This window comes from Heteronotia binoei, chromosome 12 (genome assembly GCF_032191835.1).
Source record: "Heteronotia binoei isolate CCM8104 ecotype False Entrance Well chromosome 12, APGP_CSIRO_Hbin_v1, whole genome shotgun sequence".
Classification (NCBI taxonomy): Eukaryota; Metazoa; Chordata; class Lepidosauria; order Squamata; family Gekkonidae; genus Heteronotia; species Heteronotia binoei.
In genome coordinates this window covers 45681982-45709484 of record NC_083234.1, presented here as the reverse complement: position 1 = coordinate 45709484, position 27503 = coordinate 45681982, and the positions used below count along the sequence as shown (strand labels likewise).

The 27503-nt window shown below is 44.1% G+C and overlaps 2 protein-coding genes across 2 annotated transcripts; one reads left to right on the top strand and one right to left on the bottom strand.

Annotated features, from left to right (window-relative positions):
* The first annotated feature begins 1 nt into the window (after position 1).
* On the top strand, positions 2–3834 carry LOC132580768 (cytochrome c oxidase subunit 5B, mitochondrial). Its single transcript, XM_060251834.1, has 4 exons — positions 2–237; positions 2236–2306; positions 2719–2818; positions 3591–3834. Exons 1-4 carry the CDS (start codon positions 111–113, stop codon positions 3698–3700), a joined length of 408 nt encoding a protein of 135 aa, XP_060107817.1. The 5' UTR covers positions 2–110; the 3' UTR covers positions 3701–3834.
* Positions 3835–5112: 1278 nt separating this feature from the next.
* ACTR1B (actin related protein 1B) lies at positions 5113–27253 on the bottom strand. Its single transcript, XM_060251832.1, has 11 exons — positions 27041–27253; positions 19677–19741; positions 19440–19515; positions 18214–18339; positions 16718–16842; positions 15699–15915; positions 13633–13725; positions 12954–13128; positions 8849–8910; positions 7784–7824; positions 5113–7343 (listed from the first exon to the last, which is right to left on the bottom strand). The coding sequence occupies exons 1-11, from the start codon at positions 27086–27088 to the stop codon at positions 7241–7243; spliced, it is 1131 nt and encodes a 376-aa protein (XP_060107815.1). The 5' UTR covers positions 27089–27253; the 3' UTR covers positions 5113–7240.
* Positions 27254–27503: the final 250 nt, after the last annotated feature.

Sequence of the window (27503 nt, the reverse complement as noted above, 5' to 3'; positions counted from 1 at the left end):
TGGAGGGGCATGGGTCAGGTGACAGGAAGTTCCGGTCTGGAAGGCGGAAGAGGTCTTGCTAGGGGCGTCTGCTTCCTCCTAGTTCTCCCTCTTGCTGCTCTGGGGTTGCTATGGCGTCAAGGTTACTCCGGTTATGTGGTGCCCTTCGGGGTGTAAGCGCAGGCCGAAATTCCCTTGGTTCGGCTAGCCTCGGTCCGCTGTGTCTGTCGGGGGCCTCTCGCCCCATGTCGACCGGAGGTGAGCTCGGGCCGCCCCTAAGTTTCTTCTCGATCCTGTAGCTGGGCCTGGAAGCAGCAGCATCAGTAACGGGCCTTTGATTTTGCAGGGCTGGGGTGGGTGAAAGCCGCACTCCAGGGGCGACTGCTGGCGTGCTATTGCAGACGCTGAATGCTGGAATTTTACTTGACTACGCATGATCCAAAATGCCCTCTTTAATGTTCTCGAGGCAAAAGGTATCGCTTTACACGGTGATTTAACTGGGGATCCTAAGTGAAATCGTATTAAAGCAAAGTAAAATAGGCAAGACAACTCCGGTTGGCCCTAAAGGATGTTAAAGTATTGATACCGCAGTGTTTATGGTAGCATGTAAGAGGATCCCCATATATTTTCAGTGTGGTGGAAGCTGTTCCTTCCTGTGCAGCACTGAGGTTACGTGATGCAAATATCTCCTTTCTCTTCGTTCTGTATAGTAGTAATTGTCTGTGCTGCAGGGTTTGTAAAGCTTATTGAGAATGTATGAAATCCTCATGGGCGGGATTATGCGCATTGAATGACAGTTGTGTTGATACAGTGATTACTGCAGATTACTAGTATTAATCATTTATTTTGCACCAGTAATGTGCTACTACAGTACAGAAATACTGTGAATCTTCAGTGGAAGTGTATTATCTGGACAAAGATGAAAGGGGAGAGCAGATCCCTGACAACAGAACAGAAAAGTTGGGGGTAGTTTAATGTCAACAGTCCTTGAGTTTTCACTTGATAGGCCACCTGTTAGAAGATGCTGTATTGAACCTCCTTCTCTTACAGTAGCAGTGAGTGTAGAACAATCAGCTATTTTCTGTAACAGGCTAGAATTTATACAGGTGCCATTCAATCATGAATAATAACCAAGCTTGACTGCATTCATTCTACTTTCTCTTGACTGCTACACTTGCCACTGAAATGAATGAGCTTCTATAGACAGTCTCGTAAGTTGTCTTCAGTTTAAAAAAAATCAAGAGAACTTAGTTATAAAAGGATTGTTGTTTTCTTTTTGTGTGGCATTTTTAGGTATAAGAAAAGTTAATCTCCAAATTAGCAGTCTTGTGTAAGTTTACAACTTATACAGAATTTCATGTTCAGAACCAGATGACTAAGCTTTTTACAAGAGATGAGTGATTCCAGAGCTCAAATAAATGTATTTCCTTACTAAGGTAAACTGCTATTCTTATTTGACAGAGGATCTAAAGTTGAGTGAACTGTCTACAGCCACATGGTATACATGTGGTTGGGATGAGACCAAGATCTTTAGGTCCAGAACTGTATTATAGCCTGCCATTAGCTTTCAGACTAGCTTACAGTAGTTTTAGTTACCTCCCTGCATAAGGCATACCAGTACTATAATGGTGGTGCTAATTAATACATTTAGACATTTTTGTATGCTTTTTCTTACAGCTTCTGGGGCAGTGAAGAAACCATCCTAAAATCAATGTTTCAAGGATTAAAATACTCCAAAAGCATGTGAAAAATTTAAAATTAGTAAAAGAATGAAAATATAATATCTGGCCTGTGAGCAATAAATGCCTGAGTGATTAAAATATTAAGATGTTCTCTTTTGAAAGGTGTTGTACAGAAATGATTTTAAAGGTGTTTAATGTACTGTAACTGTGCTATTGACTTGTCGTCATATGCTTCATGCCTCTCTGGAGTAGAGGTAAAGGCATTAGGAAAGCCTTTTTTGGACCTCTGCCACGATGCAGGTGCTGTATCTTGAATTAGTAAAATGTGTACTAGGCTTCAAATATCTTTTTGTCTACCTTTATATAGGGACTGTGTGCCCAGAACTGGGAGAGGGGAGTTGAGGTTATGGGTGGTGAGATCCTTCAGTGGCACTCAAATAATTTTAACGACTTGTATGGATACATGTGAGGCATAGATAAGATTACCTTTCATCTTGTGAGGTGGGACAGGGACTAGCGGGAAGAGTCCTTTATGTCCAACTGGCCAATGAATCACTGTGTTTCTCTGTCCCAGGTATCCCAACTGATGAAGAACAGGCTACAGGGCTGGAGAGAAAAGTCCTGAAAGCTTTGGAACAAGGAGTGGTAAGTAAAAAGGAAAAGTGTCTGTCTACTCCATTTTTCTGTACATGTTTTTAAATAAATGGTAGCTCACAATTGTTGCAGTTTATGACAAAACAGAAGTGTTGCCTTGGCATGAAGATTTAGCAGCTGATTGTATTGCAATGAGCAGCTAGGCTGTGACTCACAGGTTTTTATATTGGCCTGTAAACAATGTTGCCTGAATACTAGTGATAGAATAGTACCAATTAAGTGCTGTAGCTGGAGTGAAATGTCTCAAAGGAAGATTTGAGGCCTGAAGCTGGAAGCGGATCTTCTGCTAAGAATCAGAGTGGGAAGGAAGAGTAGTACATTGCAGAAAACTTGGGGTACCTGTTCTGGATGTCTGGGTTCCTATCTGTTGCTCTTCAATCTTATTCTGTCCTTCTTGCTGTAGGATCCATACAACATGTTTCCACCCAAACGCTATCCTGGGACAAAGGAAGAACCTATCCTAGTCCCTTCTATCAATGAAAAGCGGATGGTGGGTTGCCTCTGTAAGTATCCAATTAGACAAATATGGTCTTTTAAGCCCTTAACGGTGGTGATTGGCAGCAACATCATTTCAAGGGGACAGTCTCCCTCTGATCACCTGCTTACAGGTGAACTTACAACTGGTTGAGAAAAAGTGGTCTGAGTTTCCCTTGGAAAAAGGAATATGGTTGTTGAATACCATAAAGATATACTAGCTGCAGTGTAATGACTGCAGAAGTTTGATTATGGATACTGTGTAGGTCCATGTTCCAATAAGACCCACATGCCAGCTAAGTAATTGCTAGTATGAAAGAAGTTCTTCCACTTCATAAATGCTTCTTGCTTGGTTACCTAGAACCAGCGAGTGATGTGAGGTGGAAAATTTCCCATCTCATATGTATATTAGGGCTGTTGTGCTGCAAATCTGTCATGTTACATAGACATACTCCATGCCGGTACATAGTACATTAGAGTTCTTTTGCTAACATTCTTTAAAATTGAATCAGAAAATTCTTTGATTTCCTGAAAACCCATATCATTGCTTAGAACAAAGTCTTGCTTGCTAGTGATGTGGGGCTGTCAGCAAATCTGCTGTTAATTGATTTGCGATTCATCATCGATTTTGCCAGTTGTTTAAATAGCTGTCACTGTTTACATAAACTTTGGATTCAAAGGGCCACATCTAGATGTTCCCATTAAAAGCAAAGGAAAAGCACTCTTTTCCACGACTGTGTATGCTTAAATACTTTTCTATGTAGTATCTGTCTAATCTTCTGTTACTCCCCCACAATACAGGTGAAGAAGACAACAACACTGTGGTCCATTTCTGGCTACACAAGGGAGAAGCCGACCGCTGCCCTTCTTGTGGGGCTCACTATAAACTGGTTCCATATGAGCTACCATGATTTGACTCTAAAGCCTGCAATGGGCTTTATTTATGGTTGGTTGGTTAGACTTTAAGATGGAACCAACCAGTCATCTAGTTTGTGAAGGAATGTACTATGTTCTGTATACCTAATAAAGACATCTTTTGACTCCTTGTGTGTATTTAATGTTCCTATTTGTTTCTAAAACCAGCATTAAGATTTGCCACAAAAGGATGGGCATTTGTAAAGAGTCAACCCCAAGACAGATTATCACCTCCTCTCCTGATTATAGTACTTGCATAAGTGAAACAACAAATGTCATAAATGGAGTGCTTCTCTCCCCTGCAAATAAAAATGTCCATGCCAGAACCTTCTTTTAGGCTTCAGCAGGACCAGCATCAGTAGATATTTCTGTACTGGGATGGTGAATCAGCTTTAGTTTGTCTTGCTGTGGTTTCAGGGACTGGGCCCTTCTCTAATTAAGCTACTACTCCTTGGGGGTTGCTGTAACTCATCCTATGGCATTACAACTGGATATTAGCAACCCTTGGTAAGGAACATTGCCCAGAAGCTGGCCTGCAGATACAATCATACATCTAGCTCCTTTGGTAGCCCGTAGCACTCACCTGAGGCTGCTGGAGGAAATTGAAATCAACCCCTGCTCCTCAGTTCCTTGCACATCCCACTTGTATGTTTATTAAGACTTCAAACTTGCAGGCTGCTGTTCTGGCCACAGAGGATTCCTAGTTATCGTCTAGATTTCCACTCATTATATGGGGATTTCCATTGACCCAGCAGACACAAGTACCCCCTACCTACGTTATCCTTCTGCAGCTGTGCAGGACAAGGAAGTACAGAAGTGGTCCACAAGCTGCTACACTTGGTGGGGAACTCCACCATCCATGGTACTGAAGGGATAGGCTAAAGGAACCCCACTTGTCCATGTGACTTCAGCAACAGTTGGAAACATGAGAAGTGTGAATAAGTACTTAACATCTTGCTAACTAGGGCAGTGAGCTGCTCTGCTTACCACTGAAGTTCAAATGCTGGCACTAAGGTTAAATTTCTTCCTAATGGTATAGTATTTCTGCTGAGTACACTTTTGGGTTTCCCATCCTGGGTCAGATGCCACAAAAAGGGGCATTGCTTTTTTAAAGTTTACTTTGCCTTTAAGACCCAAAACTGCTGCTGAAGGGATTAAAAATGACACAGGAAATAAGGAATAAAACAAAGTGATTAGGCACAGTTGCCCATGTTCAAAAGCCTGGCTTCTGTAGAGTCCCAAGTGGCTCTCCAAGGCCGCTACACATTTCTTTCCCTCTGCTGCCTTTTGAACTTCATAAACATGCTTATAACACATGCATTACTAGTTCAGGAAGAAAATAGGCAGAACCCAACTTAATTTGTGCCTCCTCCAGTGGTGGCTGCTGTAGAGATGACACACACAAAGCTACTGTCCATTAATTTATAGTTACTATAATGAATTTACAAAATAAAAATACAGGCAACTGTGTTAAATTATTGTACATTGCAGTCCAGAGAGGTGAAGGAATGGGGGTGGGGTGTTTGCACTTGCCTCCATTTGGAATAGATTGCTCTAGGTGGCAGATAATATGAAGAAGCCAATATACACACACGCTTGGAGGGGCAAGAGCCATTGCCCCTTGAGGGATACAGTCACCCCTTTGCAAGGGGTTCTTTTAAATTGATGTGTTTTCATTGTTTTTTTAAAAAAAATTAACCCTTTCCAGTCCAAGGCTAATTGCTATCATGCACCTAGAGTCAGAAGGCAGCTAGCTTCCCATCCTCTCTGCTGCTGTATACTTTGGCTACAGTGGAACCCCTGCTGTATTGCTCTCTAGTTGCCCAGCGGGGTTTGGGAGGGTGGTGGTGGTTTTGTAAAAAAAAAAAAAAAAAGCAAAAAAACAAAACCAGCATGCTAGAGCTTTGCATCTTGGGGCAGATTATGGCCAGGGTCATCACTGAGCAAGAAGGCACCACCCAAACTGCCTGGAGGAAGTGACTGATGTAGGGCACAGAGGCTCGACAACACCTCTGCTGCTCCCAAAAGCAGAAGGGGAACTTCCTTGCTTAAACAAAGATCCAAATGAGCCCCCACAGGGACAACCACATGAGTTGTTAACATGCACTTCATTCATCTTGTAAGTGGAAATGAGGGGGAAGTTGCCTGTTTAGATCTAAAGTTATGTGGGCAACAAGAGCTGAACTTTCCCCTACCGCTTTACCTGCCTCTGCCGGGTCACAAACTTATTTTGCTGCCCCCACCCACTCCCAGTCCAGCTTTACAAATAAAAGGCCTGGTGAGATGGAACAGGAGTTGGTAAAGTAGCAGAGGTGTTTAGTCCCTACCAAGCACGGCTGCCGCCATCACAACCACCTTGGTATTACCCAAAGGAAGTGCCACTGGTCTGAGAATCCATTCCCAGCAGAAGGGGAAAGAGATGTAGAGGGGGAGGGGAACTGGTGCCACAGCCACACTCTTCTACCCAGCACAGGAATGTCTTGGTAGTAATGCACCAGCCTCTGCAACCCTCAAAAGGAGACGGGGTGGGTGAGAGACACAGGAGCAATGTATAAGAAATGTCTGGCCAGGCCCCACAGCAACAGCTACCCAGAGCTTCTCTGACCACCAGAGAACTCTCTGTATTTACCCTGCCCCTACAAAATCCACAAGCCTAGACTGACAGCATTAATGTAAACAGTATTAGTCCCCTGTGCGGTAAACCACAGGAAGGAAGGAAACACCTTTGCCCAGTAACCGTAGTGAAGCTTTGATTAAGCACACAGTCCATCAACGGACTGGCCCTTTCTTTTTTCACTATGATTGGATGGATGAGGGAAGGTGGGGATTTGTGCTAAGGTAGTTTCTTCAGCTGCTGTCGAGAAACTTGTCCCTAACAGCACTGAAAGGTCTAGAGGCTAGGTACCACTCATATCCTGGCTGAAAAATGCTTAGCATGGCTAGCTGCCTGCCATATAAGCAAGGACATGTTTAGATGCAACAGGCTGAGAGAGATGCTGGGTCTAGGACAATTCCTGTGCTATGGCTTAAGCACTCAATGCAGCCACCACAGGCAGCCACATCTACAGATTCATTCTTCTTTGCCAGATGCAGCCTTCCAATAATTCTCCATCAAACTGGAGACCACGAAGGCCTCTGTCTTACAGGATATAACAGAGGCATGAAGCAGCCTTCCTACTGGCTGGCACAGAGCATCAGCATTACATCAGCATCACCTGGTGCTTTTCCTATGGAACAGATCAGGAAGAGGAATGGAGCTTTGAGTTCCTTTCCTGGCTGGGGCCACTGCCCTCCTCCACCACAGCCAAGGCCTCAAAAATACAGCTGTGCCTCCCACACCCAAGGGGCACATGCTAGCAACATGCATTGGACAGGGCACTAAGACAGGTAAGCATGAGGCCCAGGGGAAGGTGGGAATTGGCCCCAACCAACAAGGAGGGAGCAGCCCTGGACAGGAAAGGGTTAAGAGAAAAGACACAACCTGGATGAGTCACCCAAGGACACCAGCTGCTTTGCCACCACCCCACTACCCCGCCCTAGAAGGTCTTCCGATGAATGGCCCGGGATCCGTCCTCCTCGTACTCCTTCTTGGATACCCACATCTTCTTAAAAGTGTCCAGGGAGGCCAGAATAGAGCCGCTGTTGTGGGGGGGGGGGGAGATAGAAAATGAAAGCAAGGTCAGAGAGCCAAAAAGCAATGCAAGAGAATGATCTCTGCCAACACCCAATCAACTATTTCCTTCTGGAGAAGCAATGGCACATGGGCTGCCTCATCTCAACTTTTGGCACATCAAACCTAGATTCTGTTTCTACCCAAATCCCACAAAGTAGTTTTGATTAGCCTGTACTCCAAAGCCACCCCAGGCACAGGAGAACTTCCTCGGCTAAGGTGAAAGGAGCCACCTCCACCAAATATTTCTCTGTGGTGGAATACTACAGAAAGATGAGAAATGCCAACCATTACACAGCCCTCAATTTCTAAACAGCCATATAGAAACTATACAGCTGGACCCCATTACTGCTCCACTGGAGCTTCTACTGCTAGGTACTAGGAATGGAAATGTGAAGGAACTTCTTACCCAATCCATGTAGAGTATAACCTCTCCTGAGGAGCCGAGATCTGCAAGAAGGAAAAACACGTCAGAGATGTGGGCAGGAACACTGCATAAGTCTCGATGCTACAGTTAGCTCCTTCCTAAAGCAACTGGTTTTCTGGGTGGAACCACCATGCCTCTTCTTCCACTGCAGCTAGCATAGTCAAGCCCCTACAGGATGCCCTTACTACAACTGAGATGCAGAGTGCAGTCTCCGTCAACACTTCAGCAGGCACCATCATCCAAGTGTGCAGATATTTAGAACATTTATATCCCACTTTTCTTCCAATCAATAAGACTCAAAGCAGACCATGCAAGTCATATTAAGTCCTCCAGTAACAACTCTAAGTGTTTCCAAATAAGCTAGAGATTCAAGTTTCATTCTAAGCAGAAGCAGATTTCAAGTTTCATGGATATCAAGTAAATAAACAAAGTGGTTTGGAAACCAGATCACAACTACATGTGATTTCAAAGGACATGATTACTCCATCCATCTCTCCCCACATCAATACACAAACTGCTCCTGTTGCCTACCTGGCTCCATTTTTTAAAAAATGTACAAAGATTGGAATTTCTCCCCCCCTTCCTTTGGGCTGAAGGAGCATGACATAAAGATCAGGATTTGGTTATCTTGTATTTATATTTATTTAATGGTGTTTGATTGGTTCTTGTATTGTTTTGCATTGTTAACTCACATTGCATTGCTAACTCCTTTCTCTAAGCCGTTAGGAAAATAAAATAAAATAAGAACACAATTAAAAATACACCACTAAAAACTTAACTTAAATTCCAAACCAAACACAACACAAAAGGGTCTTATTAATGTTCTCCTTTTCCTTTATGTGACCTCCTCCCCATTCTCCATCGAGATCAAGACTGTAGGAGCACTCAGACAAGCAAATACAAAGCAGTCCTACAAAAGGTGTACATGCATCAGGTAAAAGATCCAGCAGAGGTTTTGCAAAACATGCATTATCCTCTAAGAGGGGTGCACAGATTTGCATATAAATTTCAAGCAAGAACAGACCTGCAATTCCTCCATCTCCTCACCTTAATTTTTACATCTTTTGGAGCCAGTTTCTTCACTTCACTGAGCAGCCGGTCCCCAAAGCCTTACAGAATAGACACAAAGAATTCAGCAGAATTAGGAGCACTGTACCATGATCCAAGTGGCCAGAACTATCAGGTACCCTGAGGCTTTCAAGAGGCATGACTCAATACCTCAGGTATAAATGAACTGTTCCCATAAGAGTCAGAAAAAAGAAACTACATTAGAATTATAGCAACTCTTAAAAATCCAGCTGTTCATTTACAACCCAGCATCTAAGGATTTTTTCTCCTACTTAATAAAAAGGTAAAGGTAGTCCCCTGTGCAAGCACCAGTCATTTCTGACTCTGGGGTGACGTCACATCACAACGTTTTCACAGAAAACTTTTTTACGGGGTGGTTTGCCATTGCCTTCCCCAGTCATCCCCCAGCAAGCTGGGTACACTGGGTACACTTCCCCCCCAGAAAGCTGGGTACTCATTTTACCGAACTCGGAAGGATGGAAGGCTGAGTCTTCTAAATGCTGATTTAGCAGTGAATATAAAGCTGAGCCTGCTGGGTTTGTTTCAAAAAGCAAAGAAACACTCAAGCAGTCAGGGTTGTCTCAGTGATTCTGGGGCCCTGTGAAAAAGTCCAAGATGAGGTCCCGGAATCATTGCCCCTGGGTTCACCCCACCTAACCTGGTCTCAATAAAGGTGGGTGGGTAAGGCCACCAACAGGCCAAGCCCTGGGAAGGAGGAGGGTACACATTCTTTACCCCTTCATGCAGAGGAAGGCGATGGGCAATCGGGAGCCCACTCAGGCCAGGCCAGCTGTCCTGCATGCCCCATGGGCTTTAGAATGACTATCCCTGCAGACAGCATTTCCCCAGAATACAAAGTCAGAGAAAGCCAGGATTGTGCTTTCAACCAGCAGAGGTTATATTATATGGGAACTCTGCCCTCTGCCGTTACATTTAGAAACTGCATTTTCCTTGATTCATTGTATAACGCTCTTACAGCCAAAAGGATGGATGACAAGTACTGTGGGATCATTTCATTTAGGTATTCCCTCAGCACCTTCACTCAACTTTTGTAAACACCCTGCCCTAAGAATAATAATAATAAGTTTTTATTTATACCCCGCCCTCCCTGCCAAGGCAGGCTCAGGGTGGCTTACAGAGCATGATACAATATCATGGTACAACAATAACAGATAAAATCAATCAACAATATAAATACAAAATATAAATTAATCTAAGAATAAGCTAAAACAATACAGTGGTGCTACAGTCTCTGTTTATCCAGGCAACGTAATATTTGTTCTGGTTACATCTTAAAGGCTTCTTGGAAGAGGGCAGTTTTGCAGGCCCTTCGGAACTGGTTAAGAACCCATAGGGCCCGTACCTCTTCCGGCAGCTGATTCCACCATTGGGGTGCTTTTATAGAGAAGGCCTGTTCCCTAGTTGTTTTAAGTTTGGCCTCCTTAGGTCCAGGGATTTCCAAAAGATTTTGTGAACTGGAACGCAGTGCTCTCTGGGGAACATATGGAGAGAGGCAGTCCCTGAGGTAGGCAGGTCCTCAGCCATATAGGGCTTTAAAGGTGATAACCAGCACCTTGTAACGAACCCGGTATACAATTGGCAGCCAGTGCAGTTCCCGCAGCCTAGGCCGCACGTGTTCCCACCGAGGTAGTCCCACTAGTAGCCTGGCTGCTGCGTTCTGCACTAGCTGCAGTTTCCGCGTTCGGTACAGGGGCAGCCCCATGTAGAGGGCATTACAGTAGTCCAATCTCGAGGTGACCGTCGCATGGATCACTGTTGCCAGGTCACCTCGTTCCAAGAAGGGAGCCAGCTGCCTTGCCCGTCTAAGATGAAAAAAGGCGGATTTGGCAGTTGCCGCTATCTGGGCCTCCATTGTCAAGGAAGACTCCAGTAGCACTCCCAAGCTCCTGACTTCATGCACTGGTACCAGTGGCGCCCCGTCGAAAGCAGAAGAACACAACAAGGTACCAACTAAAGTATTTGGGGGGCAAAGATGTTGGGAAAGACCTATCTTGGTTGCAAAGCTGCTACCACAACTGGGAAATAATAGGTAAGAAGAGACCCAGAGTTCTTCTCTGCACAAACTGGCTCCTTATGTTCACTCTGCATGTCATGTCCAACAATTCTGATGCTGGCCAATTATCTCCCTTGAGAAACTTTTTCTCTGAGAGCACAGACTACATTTGCAGGCAAACACAATCTGGCCCATTATGAAAAAGTCCTGCTTCAGTTTGTTAATCTGGACTCCTCTGAAGACGTGAAGTAGTTCCATATCCCATTTTCTGATGTGTAGACCCAGACCACTTTAGCTATAGGTCAAGTATCAAGTATCTGCCAGGGCCCCTAAGGCTGTCAAAGGCCCCACCTCACCAACAGTGCTGCCATTCTAACTTTGCATGAAGCACCCAAGAAGGCCAAAATCATCACGTCACTCCAGGTTTGCATGCTCTGCTTCCAACAGGTTAAGGGGGCCGTTTGAGGATGCCATGGTTGACAGCCACCCACATCCTGGCATTTTTATGCCTGGCATCGTATCTTTTTCAGGATAGAGGTGGCTCTTGATGGGGCCAGGAAAAAGCCCTTCCTAATAATGTCTATACAAGAAGGGGCAGAGTCCTTTCTCATTTAATGCTCTGGCCCAAAGCATGGCACCAGAGAATAGGGTTCAAAACATTAAACCTGTTCACAGCTGCTACACAAAACAGGAAAGCGCAGGAATGGAAAGAGGAAGACCTCCTTTCAGTATTTCACCTTTCAATGTTTATTTATTTATTTATCTAAGATTTATATCCCGCCCTTCCCACTAGGTGGCTCAGGGCGGCTTACAACATATAAAACTAACATAAAATCTAAGATTAAGCATTAAAATTAACATTTCATAATTTACAGTTAAAAATCTAAACATTTGTTATATACATACACTTTAAAATCAAACGGCGGTCCTACAGCTACACTCATCGGTTACAAGTTCAGTATTTGATGTTCAGTATTCGATGTTCAGTACTCAGTACTCAGTGCCGATTAGTTGTGGGCCAGCCGGAAGAGGGATGTCTTACAGGCCCTGCGGAATTGGGTAAGGTCCCGCAGGGCCCTTACCTCTTCGAGCAACTGGTTCCACCAAGATGGAGCCATTACGGAGAAGGCCCGGTCTCTTGTAACTTTCAAGCGGGCTTCCTTTGGCCCGGGGACAACCAGGAGGTTTTGGGTTCCTGATCTTAGTGCTCGCTGGGGAACGTGTGGGAAGAATGTCAACTCCTCATCCTACAGAGATGCCATTGTATCACTGGTACGTATATAAAAGATCTCAGGTTCAAATCCTAGCACTTCCCAGTTAAAGGGGATCTCAGTATGGCTTCTCTTATGTTTTTATGTTATTATAATTCCATTGAGGGGCAACATCACTAGGTCTCAACAAGACAAGAAAAGAGTTTCATATCTGCAAATATTTGTCATCAATTAATATGTTGTTCTAAAAGAAAAAGGAACAATATTAAATTTAAATCTTGTATTACTCCAATTGTTTTTTGTTGCCTAATGTGTCTTTTCTTTATGAGGCTCTGCTGCATCATCTACTGGCCCCACTGGTGGACTTCCTGATGGCACCTGGGCTCTGACCACTGTGGGTGCATTCACACTACACTTAAATGTGTTTTGCAACTGGATTTTTGCTATCCTTACACTGTAAAAATCCAGTTGCAAAACACATTTAGTGAAGTGTGAACACATCCTCTGTGACACAGTGTTGGACTGGATAGGCCACTGGCCTGATCCATTATGGCTTCTCTTATGTTTTTATATTCTTATCATTCCATTTATGGTAATTTTAATATAATTTTAACATATGAACAATACAGGAATTTTTATTAACTGGGCTTATACCAGTGTTAGGGGGATTGTATTTTTAACAGAAAACTTCTTTTTAGAGGCAACTAACACAAATGCCTTGAGCCTGAATGAAGTTCATCTTTTGAAGTCTCCTTTTCATTTCTTGTAATAAAGCAGCCTCTTGTATTTTACACCTTTTTCTAAATTCACAAACAAGCTTTCTACCTCCAAATGCTACCAACTTGCAGGAGCATTGTACCTTTAAAAAGTGTAGACCCCCCAGACAGGACAATGTTCGCAAACAGCGTCCTCCTCAGGTCCATGTCAGATTTCTGGATGGCAAATGCGAGCACTTCGTGGATCCCTTCGCTTTCATCTCCTATTAGGTCTGGCTGGAAGAGCAGCTCAGGAGCTCGGAACCGGGATGGACCAACCTGCCAAGAGAGCAACAGAGATTTAATAAAGCTCAAGCTCAACTCGAACAAGCTCCTATAAGCACTCGAACTACTTACTACAACATTTCCAAGCATGATTTATGTGTGTATGGGGGGGCCACGGTTCCATGACTACAAACAGACCCACGTGGACTACTGTGTGTTTTATATGCCAACATATGAACAACAACAAAAAACACCTCCCAAAGTTTTTCTGATTGTAATGATGGCTCTCACCCAGGGCTTTTTTTCTGCCAGAGTCCACAGGAGTGGAGCTCTACCTTGGCTGGCCTGGGCTCTGGCTGGTCCGACCCAGCATGCAGCAGCCATGTGCTCCCAGGACAAGCAGTGTGGCCTAATATGCAAGTGAGCTCCTGATGGGCTTTTTGTACAAAAAAGCACTGCTCTCACCACTGCAAATGTGTTTGTGAAAGAACTCCTAGCCTCTTTGTTCTCAGTGTCACCTCTTAGAAGAAAGAACCACTTCCTTATGCAGAAACTTACATCTAAAGTGCTCCCGTCAGGCAGTGTGTATTGCACCTTCTCCGTCTCCAGAGCCTCATCCTTCTGGGGATTGATGGACAAATAGCAAGCCCTCTATGGGGTGGAAAGACAGTACGTGAGACAACCAGGCTGAAAACTGGGAATCATTTGCTGCAGAAAATCATAGCAGGTGCTCCCACTTCAGCCCTCAAATAAGCCAATGGTTCTGTTAGCCCTCCCCTAAGCCAATGTCTACCATGCCATCAATGCCTCACTCGTAAGGTATGTACAATCCTTTATCAGAATGCCATTCCAGAACTGCTGTGTTCTCAATCACTCTACAGTTATTTAGGAGCATAAGATCCTTAGACCATATTGCATCATTCAGGTCTACTGTCCTGGTTTGCTTATCCCATGCCTTTTCTTAGGAGTTTGTAGAATATGAGGCAAGAGAAGAGAAGGGCACAGAATACAAGGGAAAAGGCCTAGGGAGCTGATGTTAGACAAGAAGCGATTTAAGAAAGAAGAGAGAAAGGGAAAGAAAAGGGAAGTCAAGACCAGTGTTCCCTCTATGCTGAGTTAACGTGAGCTAGCTCACAGATTTTTAGCCTCCAGCTCACACATTTTTGTCTTAGCTCAGGAAGGATGCAGTAGCTCACAACTTTAATGCCAGTAGCTCACAAAGTAGGATTTTTGCTCACAAGACTCTGCAGCTTAGAGGGAACACTGGTCAAATCACCAGCAATAAAAGAACAAATGGACACAGGACCACAAAAACCAAACAAATTGAAAGGAATATTCTATGGCACAGACTGCCTGCTATACAATGAGGAAGAAGTATGTGACACTCTGGTCACAGTCATCTCTGCAGGGGCTTGAGGTGAGGGCTCATTTATGCTCATTTCCTCAATCTGCTCAAGCATCCACAATCTGCTCAGCATCCACTAAATCACAGGTTGATGGCCCATCTGACTCCTTGTCTGTAACTGGGGAAGGCCCTGCATCATAGTCTTTGTCGACGACTGTTTTTTAATTCATTATTACAGACAGCTTCTTGGGAAATTGGTATTCAAGAACTTTCTAATTCAAACTCAGTGGCTGCATTTTCCCCTCTGTGGCCACAATTCCACAAAACCAGATGAGAGCTGGAAGGAAACACATGCGCACAGCAGAGGGTTTCTTTGAAGTTCCTCTGCAGTTGTGTTTGTGCTGACAAATGAATGGTTTTGAAGCTTCACATATAAGCAAAACAAAAAGCTGCCTGCTTCTCCAGTGTATGGTGGAAACTTCAAAAGAAACCACCAGCTTGTCAGCATTTTGAAAGTGCCCTAAGGACCAGAGTTTTAAAAACTGCTGTGCTTAACATCAACTCAGCTGACTAGATGCACATTCCTCTGCTCGCTCACGCCCTCTTTCAGATGTATGAGATTCTTTGATTCCATTAGGTTCCCTGGACAACAGCACAGCACTTTTAAGCAGAAGTGCTCTGATAGCATGGCATTACTGCCTGAGAGGTGCGAACTCCTTACAACCCAGTTGACACCAGCTTTGGGGGGGGTTATCAATGATGGGGGGATGCTGTCCAATGGGAGGCATAGCAGTTACACACTGCAGCACTGGAACCAGAAAGTACTCTTCCAGTCAGCTGCTCAGACACAGGACCACAAAGAGAACCAATGGTAGGGCTTTGAGCTCTCACAGGAACAGCTGCTCTTGCAAGAACTTGGTAGATTTTTCAGGACTGGCTAAGCTTTATTCAAAGTGAGGTGGGAAACAGCCAGTGACATGCTCAACCTCTTGCCCAGATGCACAGGAGACTGAACATTCTCTCCTCAGATGTGAGGCCAGAGAAAGCAGTGGAGGCAGTGTCCAAAAGTGGTGCTTGGAGACAGAGCTTGCCAGATTAGGGGGGTACTCCCTCTCAAACCTGATAATTAGCCACCAGGGGTTCTACTTCCAATGTCCACAGTTCTAGCACAGTGCTCTACTTACAAGCCCGAATCCCTTCTTGGAATTCTAGAAGTTAAAAAGACCAGGTAGTTTTCTGACAAGAGTCTCCTTGATGCATCCAGCTATCCTAATCTTACCTCTTTTATTGTCTTGACCACTTCAAACTCAGCTGAGGTGTGGAAGTCATAGCCTTCTTTCCGCAGCAGCAGGCGGAGGTAACGGGAAACATCCCGCCCAGCAATGTCTACCCGCATGATCGAGTGGGGCATAGCAAAGCCCTCATAGATGGGTACCGCATGTGTCACTCCATCCCCTGCATCAAGCACCACTCCTGTAGTGCGACCTGTGGCATAACTGTGGGCAAGCAGAGGGAGGCAAGGAGGATGTTTGTTAGTTACAACACAGCCTTCCAAAGCACCACTGAAAGACTAGGTTCAGGAAACAACTGGGGGAAAAAACACAATTCAACTCAGTCTGAAGGCACCTTCACCAGGGTAGAGTACAGCAGCAGTTAACAGAACCTGGCAAGGCTTGCAACAGGATGCATAAATAGCAGCTGGCTGAACTGGGAACTCATGAACTCGTATCATCAAACAAGATAAACTAATCCATGTCAACTCCTGAACAGATTAGTGGAAACCAAGCAAGAAATCCCAGTCATCAGCCAAGGTGTTCTCTGTCCAACATTCCTGCCACTGCTCGCCACTGTTCAATTCCTTGCCAAACAGAAGAAAAATACCAATCACCAGGCATAGCTTGTAGTCAGCATCTGTCAGTAATAATCACACAGAGTTACAGCTCTTCAGGAATAACGTTTCAATCTTCTGCCACAGAATACAGAGCAGAATACTACAAAGGCAACCCCCACCACCGGGAATAGGGGCTCAGTTCGCTGGTTTATCACAATGTTTGGCAAACAGTAAAAGAAAGCATTCTCTGCAATTTGCTAGTCACTAGTGTCAGCGGTAACAAAGAGTATGCCCCTTCATAAGTCACTGATGCTTCCTAAAGTTGTTGAGCGACTCCCTGAAGTATCATTGAAGCATGCATATAGGCCAGCTGCATTTAAAAGGTTGTCAGGACCAGCCTGACAGCAAGAAAGGCTCCAGCTTTATCTCCCCCCACAAATACATCTTTCCAGCAATTAAATACTTACAGACTGAGGACAGCTTGCATGGAAATGAAGAGAGCCGGAACATTGAAGGTCTCAAAAAAAACCTCAGCAGCTTTCTCCCGGTTTTTGCTGGGATTTAGAGGGGCTTCTGTCAGGAGAACAGGATGCTGGAAGAGAAAGGAGGGGGACAAGATGAAATACAGGGCTTGCTACTCCTTCCCATCATGCCTACTCCAGCCCAGTTTAACCTAGGAAAGCAACTGTATGCAGGGATTTGTGCGTGTGTTCTTCAACATAGCTCCAAAAGCTGATTTTTTAAAAAATGAAACACATTCATTCATAAAGTGTTTGAAAAGTTCTGCTGTGCTTCATAGCAATTACCACTCTCCAGCTACAGTATGATCAGCTATAGCCCTGGAGGGGTGGGGGAGGGGGCAGGGTTCTTATGCAAAATCCCCAACTATCACAGCAAGAGGCAGGAACAACCAGAAGGCTCTGGAGTCTCTCACTTCTAACGCAAACTGATTTCTGCCTGGCTTAGTAAGAAGGATCTGGCAGTGCAAGTTTCTATATCCCTGTTCAACAGCCCTCTTGTCCCCATAGTCAAATAAGCAATTCAAAGCTTGATCCTTACAATATCCTCTCAAAGAGAGGCTGAGGTCTTCTTTGTCAGGATGGGGCAGGTTCATTCACTTATTCAGCTACTTATATGGCTTTTCTACACACCATTTAAAAAAAAAATGGCTATAACCACAAAGTATAAAATGGGGGAAATCAAAATCTGGTTTCTGTACCTGAGAAACAGAAATACACACAAACACAGACAGAAAACACTATTATTCTTTTTTTCAGGATAACTGACTGATGAAATAAGAACATTTTGCCGTGCTTCTTAAAAATGCATTCTGGTGCATCCAGTCAAACTTCTAGTGGGAGAAAAAAGTATCAGTATTTGTTTGTGACTACAGAAAATACTGGATTTCAATGCTCAAGCAGACCTCTTCATGAACAGACATGGGGGAGGGGATTTATATAACAACTCCTAAAGCCACTTTGGTTCGAAGACATACAAGTCCCCTTTAACTGGGAGTAGGAGGAGTTGGATTTATACACTGCCTTTCACTTGGAGTCTCAGAGCTGTTAACAATCTCCTTTCCTTCCTCTCCCCACAACAGACACTCTGTGAGATAGGCGGGGTTAAGAGAACTCTGAGAGAACCCATCTGACTGCATGGGGAGGAGTGGGGAATCAATCCTGGTTCTCCAGATTACAGTCCACAGCCCTTAACTACTACAGCAAACTGGCTCTCCAGTTGTCAAGGACTGTTAAAGAGAAGGGGATCCAGGCCAGGTACATCTGCCCAAGGATGAGGAAGCCTCCATCATATCTGATGAGAGAAACCACAACTGCAATCCCTGCTGGCAGGAAAAGGCTCCTAAGATCATCACTTCTCCTCCCAAGGTCCAGGCAGCCCAGCGGTTTTCTCACTGAAAAGCCAGCACAAAGCGAAACCCCAAAGCCCAAGGAGGGATTATTACCTCTTCTGAGAATGTCTGCAGCTGATCTTTGGAATAAACATACTGCCAGATCCTCTCCATGTCATTCCAGTCCCGAACGATACCATGTTCCATGGGGTACCGGATGGACAACAACCCCCTATGCTCCTATAGGACGAAGAGTAACACATTCACAACAATGGGGTCAGTATACAAAAGCCAACACTTAAGCCCTACCTAAATGAGAAAAAGAAGCAACATTTTACATCCAGCAAAAACTGGACTTGACAGAAAGAGTGGGTAGAATGACTTTGTTGCTATCCAGAACAGACTTTTCAGAATAGCTAGGGAAAGCAGCTACACCCAAACTGCCAAGTTTGCCAGGGAAGCTAACATGCTATCACAGATTCCTAATGCAACAGGGAATGTTCAATCCAATGGAGTCGCTTGATCACTGTGGGCTTTCTTCAGCTCCCAACAAAGCATCAATCATGTGTCAGATGCCCTGATAGCCTACAGAAAGCCAGGGGGCAGCTGTGTTTTCCAGCAGCCAGTAAATACTTCTGTGTAGCAGAAGCAACAGCTGAATATGCAGACGGATAAAGTGAAAAACTAATTGCCTCACCCAATGCTATAATGGCTCAAGCACAAGTATTCTAGGAGTTCTGGAACTGCCTTCACATAGAACAGGAGGGCTATAGAGATCAGCAGGAGAGACTACCTCACCCAGGGGGAAGATATGGGGAAACGGATACAGTGAAGGCAGATTTGCCAGGCATCTCACATGTCTGGAATAAATCCAGAGTTCCAGGGTGCAGCTCAATAAAATGATGAATGCCTATAAAAGACTTTGCTGTACCCAAACAAAAGCAACACACACAATTGCTCTCAGATTGCAGCAGATAAGGAATGGATACTCTGGCTTCTGCCACCAGCCAGGAGAATAAGGACTGGCAGATAGTTGCACCACCAGCATCCCAGCAAGAATGTCAACAGAGGATGATAGGTTTGGTCCCACCTGGATGAAAATGCCTGTTAGCAACTCAAACTTGACTGTGATACCATCAAAAATGATCTGCCATCCCTACCTTATTTTCCACTCCCCTAATCTGAATATCCTTTCTTTTGATTTGAATCCTACATCCTTTTTGTGTATGGCACCTGCCCACAGCATTGTATTTTGAGTTTTAAATGTGATTAGTTGTTTGGGAATAGTATTTTTGTCTGAACCACAAGACAATAAAATAAAAAAGTGTGTGCAGGATTACCTCTGCCTTAGGTCCAATGAAGAGATCTCCTTCTAACGCCCCAGCCATGACCCGGACATGCTTCGGACGGCCCACACTAGCAAGAGAAACAAAACCAGTTATCTAGTGATGTGGCAGGACATGTGAGCGTTTTGAGGATTAGGATTCCAGTACCCCCAAATCCTGGTTCAACATAACTTTATCCTCCGCACCTTTTTACTGAAGAGACAAAGAAAACTGTTTAGTGTCTATACTCACTAGTTTGGGAAGCAATATTTTGGGATTTGATCTCCAGCAAAACCAGCCTTTACTACTCCTGAACCCTGAAAAAAAAAGGCAAAAAATTTAGGAAAAGGTAAAAGACTTTCTTGTGCAAAAGAAATACATCTGTTAAATTCCAGTCACTCAAAAGAGACAAATGTAGAAGCTCCGGTGAAAAGTAAGCACCACAGTGTCTACAGCTTCATTCCTCTTTGGCAGGGGTCCTCAAACTTTTTAAATAGGGGGCCAGTTCACTGTCCCTCAGACTGTTGGAGGGCCGGACTGCCGTTACTGTACAAGGCCGCGGGCCGTCAGTTCTCCGTCTTCTGCATCTCTCTCCCTTCCCCACACCACACACCCCGGCCTGGGAACTCACCTCACCTCGGTATCACCTCACACTCTGTCTCCGCCGCCTCAGCCCAGTGCCGGAAGTGTGCGTTGCTAACGCGAGTTTAGGTCGAACGTCACTTCCGGTCTGATTTTGCCATAACCCGGCGGGCCGCATAAACGTCCTCAGTGGGCCGCATCTGGCCCACGGGCCGTAGTTTGAGGACCCCTGCTCTTTGGTGTTCCACTCATGCACTAGATGGTTAAGACACCATTCAGTTTGCCCTTTCTTCCCAGTGACACTTATATAATCTGAAGCTGTGCTGGTGGAGGGGAAGCCTACAAAGCATTTGAAATGTAGGCTACACACTATCATTCTTTCTGTTGTCCCTTTGTTTATGCTACAGCATCACATCACAAACAAGGCCTCATACTAAAAATAAAAGAAACTCAGACCAAGCTAATCTAGTGACATAACCTCATCTACTTTTTGAAAGTAAAGCTCACTGATTGCCAGCATGGGCAGAATGTCAGCTGAGCACAGCAGATGCAATGTCCAGTGCCTCTCAACTGCTCCACTCTTGACCATTTACCCGTATTTTTCGCTCCATAAGACGCACCTGAGCATAAGACGCACCTAGTTTTTAGAGCCGTTTGTGTGAATTTAGAGGCATTTGTGTGAATTTTTTGCAGTATTCGCTCCTTAAGACGCACACACTTTTCCCTCCACATTTTTTTGGGGAAAAAGTGAGTCTTATGGTGCAAAAAATACTGTATATTATTTTGCTTCCAAGTGCTTGCTTAATTAATCGAAGGTGGAACAGTCAGTGAAGCACTTCCTTTTGAAAAGCCTCAAAGAGCTGAGCCCAAGGCCGCTTGAGCCCAAGGCCGCTGCCAGTCAGAGACAATGGAGCTGTACTGGACAGATCACTAACCTGACACTCCCCAAAGGCCTTACAACTTTCTCTCCTCTTGCATCTCATCTTCACAACAACCTGATTAAGCAGGTTAAGTTGAGAGAGAGAACTACTTAGCAGAGCAGATTTGAACCTGGGTCTCCGAGACCCATGTCAGACCCACTAATCCCTATGCCATGCTGGCTCCCAGAAGAGTCAGAATCGCCACCGCATCTGAGAAATATGGGAACCAAGGCAGACTGCACAGAAAGGCGCAACTGCCTAGGGCATCTGAACAGAAAACAAACCAATGATTCATGCCATGTCACAAGATGAGCCTTCTTCTAGTTCCCCGAGCCACAAATAAAGATCCCCTACTGTCACAAACTGAGCACTCCTCTCTTCTAGTGAGAGGGAAACACAATTAAATACCACATTCCCAAAAGCCAGCCAGCTTTACAAAGAGGAGAGTGATAAAGTGCCCCCTCCATAATCAGCAGCCATAGAAGAGCCCTGTTGTAGACATGCCCTCCTCAAAGGATTAGATATCAGCTTGGCTGACTGGCTTTGCTAGCCTCCAAGATTCTGAGGATGGGCAGAGCTTCTCTCAGTCCAGTCACTAATTATTTCTTTGCAGCATGAATAAGCAAGTCTCTTTCACAGTCACACCCCAGTGATGGGATGGGCCAAAACATGCCAAATCCTATTGCACAGAGAACACAATTAAATGGATGAGATCTTCATATAAGGGCTCTAACTTCCCTTTAGAATCCATCACCAGACAATGAATACAATTCTTTTGTTCTTGTACATGCTCCATGTTTATTCCAAAGTAACACCACAAGACTGGAGATTCTGCAGACATACTTCTTAACACATAGATTATTAGAACTCTGAAGTCACACAGTGAAATATCTTAAAACATAAAACAGGGTGGAGAACTTAGGATGGATCTAACCATCCTCCAAGGAACCTTCCTCCAACTTAAGTAGCTCCTCCTCCAACAGAAGACCCATTTAAGTTGGAGGAAGATCTTAAACTTGAGCCAAAAGGAAAGGTGGGGTTATAAATGTTTTAATTAATAAACAAACAAACTTTGCTCAGTGGAGTGGCAGGATCCACCCCATTATTAATGCAAATATAAGAAAAGTGAATGTTCTGCATTTATCTGATATTTATCTAACTACAAACCAGAATCACCCAATCATTCCATGGGAATGAGCACATTATCTAAATATAAATATAAGAGGAACAATGTGGTTTGGTGTACAATATGAAATCGGGTTATTTGACAACAGGTCTGTGTTTAACACTTCAGTTAATGAAGAGAAATCTCATTAACCATAAAATTATATAAAATTGCACACATGCATACAAGTCAGAAACCAACTAGTAGAATGATTACAGTAAAAACAGAAAAGAAAAGAAAAGAAACCATGGATTTCAGAACAGGTGACGTTTGGTATGAAAGAAATCCAGGTTCTAGCCCACAAGCAGAAGGGTCCAGGAAGACCTCAGATAAAAGCATAACTTTAATTATTTGAAAAAAATGGTGGTCTATGTATCTCCTCCAAAAACAGCTTTCCAAAGATTCCAAAAACAGGTGGAGAATCATATTCTTTACAATGCAGAGCCAAACAGTGCCTTATCAAAGCCACAAAAAGAGCTGAAGATGGCAGTGATTTGGAGAATTCAGAACAAGTCAGAATGGACATGGATACTTTAAAAAAAATTCATTTTTAAATACGAGCAACTGTCACAGGATAACCATCCACTAAACAGGATTCTCAACACTTTGCCCGTATTCTATACTGCAGCACTCATCCCTAAAGACTTCCATTATCTACACAAATTTCTTTCAAAGTGGAAATAGTCACTGACAATATACATGCCTTTGCCAGATTTTGCAAACTTTTTATTCAAGTGATCTCACAGAAATGACAGAAATGTGGCCATCAAAGAACTGAGGATCATGCAAAACAGGGTTTGTCACGCTCAGAACAAACACAATGTTTTGATTCTATTACCATTTTCCAGCATCACAATCATACAGCAACAGACTTGTATTAGCCAGGCTGAATGTAAAAGCAGCCAAAAACAGCTCTAACAAGGCAAGGCAAGAAGGCTACCTCGGGCAATGAATTCTGCATGCCAGTAAGGACAGTAGAATGGAAAGAATACAGATAAAAAGTCATGGAATATAACCAACATCTCCCATTTGAAATCCACTGGAGGAGGAAAAAAAGAAAGAAAAATTGCATAAGACCATGAACCAAAGGAAAGCTGGTTGGTAAAGATGGAGGTCCCCTTGCAAAGTGGTTCTCAAAAGAAACATTTTGCTTAATGTTCTATATGGAAAGGTGGCAAAAGTGCATTTCACACAGCAACCACTCTTATTTCCTGCAAAGAAGATTCCAGTGATCAGGGTCAATGCTACTGAATAGGCAATGGTATGCTTAATGGCACTCTATCACGAAGCCATTAATACTGAAGAGTGTAGAAATCTTTCTTGTTTATCGAAGTGTAACAAGTGTTAGCATCCAACATTTGGGTAAGGGGTATTTTCCAAATGTATAATATCTGAGACGACCCTGAAATCTGTTCCAAGATGATCACTTGGGGGAAAAAATGTCTGCAGTAAATGCAGCAATCATGGTAACACATATCTCTAATCCCTTGACATTGGAGAACACGTGAAAGAAGCTGCACGTGGTAGTGTCCTCATTAGGGTTCAATGTCCAAACAAGCATTATTCAACTGGGCAAAGGCAAATGCAGCCTGATTTGGTGTGATGCTGACTGAGGAAAAATGCATTTTCACGCAGGACTGTGTACTCACAGGGTGTGTTCACTAAATAATGCATTTTTGCAACTGGATTTCTGCTATTCTTACACAGTAAAAATCCAGTTGCAATGCATATTATTTAGTGTAGTGTGAACACACCCACAAAATATCTAATGCTACCTGTGCAAATCAGATATGTCTCTCCAGTGGGATGTTGTGATTACAGCTAATTTGGACAGGTAGCAGCCCATATAAATGAGATGCCGTATGAGCACAATGTCCATTAGAGTGTGCTTTTGCCTTACCACTATCATGTTTAGGTCAAGCCGCAACAAAGCAGCAATGAGGTGTAAAAAGATAAAATTTGAAAGTGAAGTACCATCTTTCACCCCCTGCTCAGGCACAAAATAGATGTTTTGACTTTTATTCAGTTGGGTCTTTGTTCCAGTCTGAGTTCCTCACATTTGCAAAGGAGCTGTGGGGAACAGTCTTTTCCACTGTGAGGGCTCAATTCCACTTGGAACTCCAATACAGTGGGGGGGGGGGGAGGCTGCTCTCCCCACTTTACTGTCCCAAACTAAAATATCCTCAGGGCCCCATTTTGGAGGCATACATATAGTACGGTAGTTCTTAATTGTCCAAATAACATCAATTCCAATTTCAGAATACTGTGCAGTGGAGCAGAATCAGGTCCCCACGTGTCCTTAAAAAGCAGTTCCCCGCAGCTCCTGTGTGACTGTAGGAAACACAACTTGTTAAAAGTCATAGTGTCAGCAATAAGCTCAGAGAGGAGAATGACCTTGGGAGAGTCACTCACTCTTTTCTTCACCTATTTCACAGGGCTCTTGGGAAGCTAAAACTGTGTTTCCTGGAGAAGGAGCATTAGTACTACTAGTAGTAATCACTCATGAAAACTGCTACTGCAGACAACAAAAATGATTAAAGCCTATAGTTCAGTTCAATATGTGAGGTGTAGTCTGCTGTGGAAGCTCATGCTTCTCCATAATCTTACACCCAACTATACAGCTTAACTGAGTCAAAAAGCAGAATGGCAAAATAAGCCTTCCACCTTGACAACTGCACAACAGGCAGATGCATCCCTTGTGTCAAACGGCAACACAGAGCCAGCCAGTTAACCACACATTTTAAGCACCCAAGCAGTTCATGTCTCAAGATTTTTTTCCAGTCCTGTATCCTTCATTTTTGCTTGCATGTTTTAAAATAATTAACCAAACTTGCTATATGTAGTCTGTTCAATTATATGAGAGCCACGAGATGCAATGGTTAGAGCATTTGATTAGTAAGACCCAAGCCCTGTACAGCCCTGAACCCCACTAATTATTCACAGGCTAGTTGTGAGGACAGAATGAGATGAAAACCAGATATGTCACCTTGAGAGTGATGGGATAGATGGTTCTGTTATGAGTAAGAATTGCCTTCAGTAACCAGGCAATGAAGCTTTTTGTAGATCAGAAAACAGTTCTTTTACCACTTCTGTCAGGCTACTGATATGCCACAGCAGTATGTGTTGGCAGGCAAACAAATAAAAAAAGCAGTTGTGGACAGATTTTCTGCACTTATTTGCAAGGCTGAAATAAGCTCCTCGCACTCCAAAACCTTGCACCCTAGCTTGTTCACATGAAGCAGTACTGCTAGATGTCTTGCTGTCAGAGGACTATTTTGAATCTGCGATAAAACAAAGGACATTCAGAATGTTTCCTGGGTTTTCTTTATAAGATTCTGGAGTAAAAGATAAGGCACCCAGCACCCCTGATACGAAGGACCTTTTCATAAAACTAGCAAGCAGGGCAGGTCCAGGCCCCTCTCCACAGATTTTCCATTACTAATTAGCATTATACACTTACAGCTAGAATGGAAGCAAAAAGTGTTGCATAAATATTAAGCCCCTCATCACCAAATGTCAATTTGGGTATATATTACATTGCTTAAAACAGTCATGGAGCATTAAGTAGGATTCATCCAGGACACCATTAAATAATGTTTAAGGCTATACTATTAAAACTAAATAATTGCCTCTGGTCTAATTCAAGCTTATACGCACTAGTGCTACCATGGTAATCCATGAAATTCTACAATGTCAATATCACAGAACCACCAATATGGACATTAGGCTTATCCAGATGAAGTTTTGAAGTGCAATCATAAGCAGTTACCCACTTCTAAATCTAAAGTCAATTATCTCATGACAATACTTATTAGTCAAAACTCCTCAGGTATCTAGAGCACTTTACAAAATGACAACAGATATTCAACCCAATAACTCCACAGAAATAAATAAACAAGACAAATAAGTCTCTAAATACAAGGCAAACATTATTGAGGCGACAGAGAATTAAGAAATAGTTTAGAATAATAATTATTAACTGCACTGTATTAAAATATACTTGGAGTGGGGGTTTTGCTCAGCAACAGAGCATCTGCTTTGCATGCAGAACGTCCCAGGTCAATCTCTAGTTAAAAGGATAAGGTAATAACTAAGATCCTGGAGAACTGCAACCAATCAAAACAAACAATACAGACCTAGATGGGTAGCCACAGTAGTATGTAGCAGTAGAAGAGAGTCTAGTAGCACCTTTAACAAAATTTGTGACAGGGGATGAGCTTTCATGAGTCACTGTTCACTTCTTCAAGTACCTGAAGAAAGGGGCTCACAAATTATTTTCCCCTGCTACAAATTTTGTTATGTCTTTAAGATTCTATTGAACCCTTGCTCTTTTTTACTAATACAAACCTTGGCAGACTAGTAGCCTGATTCAGTTTGAGGTAGTTTTATGAGCAATACGTTATAGCCGCTAATCACATATATCAATTTCTTAATGCAGCATTTAAGAAATATTTATTTCTTAGCGTACTAGAATATTAATCATTACTACTTATTATCCCACGGCTAGTACGTTACAGCCCACCACCCTTCTTCTTGTTTGGTGACACTCAAGACAGCTTGCACTGAATTCCCCGATCTCCCATTCAGACACCAACCCAGATCTGCTTTATTTTAGCAAGGTGTGCCTTCCAGCCATCATTGTCACCTCCCCGTTATGCACTGCAGCCCATATTATGATGATGACTACTATCCGGGGTTAATGCAGGAGGAAGGGAAGGGTGTTTTAAGCCGGTCTGGGACTCCCTCCCCATTAGAAGGAACCCGTGTGTGCCTCATAACGATAGCGAGCTCCTCCAGAGAAAAGAGGAAAACCCCACCCCGGCCGCCCAGCTCGGGGACCAGGCCTGGATTCAGCTCGAGGCCCCACCCAGCTCCAGCTCCGCCTCCTCCTCCCCCTCTGCAGCCACTGCCGGGCGCGGCTCCCTTCCCCCCTCGCGGCCGCTGCTCACGTTGTCAATGACTACGGGCTGGTTGGCGATTATATCGTAGGACTCCATGGCCGGGGCCACCACCGCTGAGCCTGGCCGGGCCGAAGACTCGCAGCTGGCAACAGCCGCCCCCTCACGCTGGACGTTCCACTCCCGCCGCGGCTGCTATTGCTGCGGCCCGGTAACCACCACCCAAACCCGCGCAACCTAGCTTGCCCTCCCCCTTTCGTCACGAAGGAGAGGCAGGGCAAAAGCGAGGCTCCTCGACACTCAACCAATCGCGTCACACCTTGCCTTCTGAGTGACAGCAGGTATCAATCGAAGGGAGCCCAGCCAAAGGCGCGGCTCGCCGTTTGACAGCTATCGCCTATTGGCTTCGCGAGGCTCTGAGGGCGGGTCTTCCGTATCAGGCTTAGTGGCGCGAACACTGGGAGTGAGGAGGAAACGCGGTGATATCATAGCTCAGCTCTTAAAGGTGCAGAGG

Coding starts and splice junctions, on each gene's coding strand:
- LOC132580768 (XM_060251834.1), top strand. CDS start 111: ATGGCGTCAAGGTTACTCCGGTTATGTGGTGCCCTTCGGGGTGTAAGC. Junction 238..2,235: donor TCGCCCCATGTCGACCGGAG/GTGAGCTCGGGC, acceptor TCTCTGTCCCAG/GTATCCCAACTGATGAAGAA. Junction 2,307..2,718: donor AAGCTTTGGAACAAGGAGTG/GTAAGTAAAAAG, acceptor TTCTTGCTGTAG/GATCCATACAACATGTTTCC.
- ACTR1B (XM_060251832.1), bottom strand. CDS start 27,088: ATGGAGTCCTACGATATAATCGCCAACCAGCCCGTAGTCATTGACAAC. Junction 13,129..13,632: donor CTGACGGGAGCACTTTAGAT/GTAAGTTTCTGC, acceptor CTCTCTTGGCAG/GTTGGTCCATCCCGGTTCCG. Junction 8,911..12,953: donor GGGGTCTACACTTTTTAAAG/GTACAATGCTCC, acceptor CTATTCTGTAAG/GCTTTGGGGACCGGCTGCTC.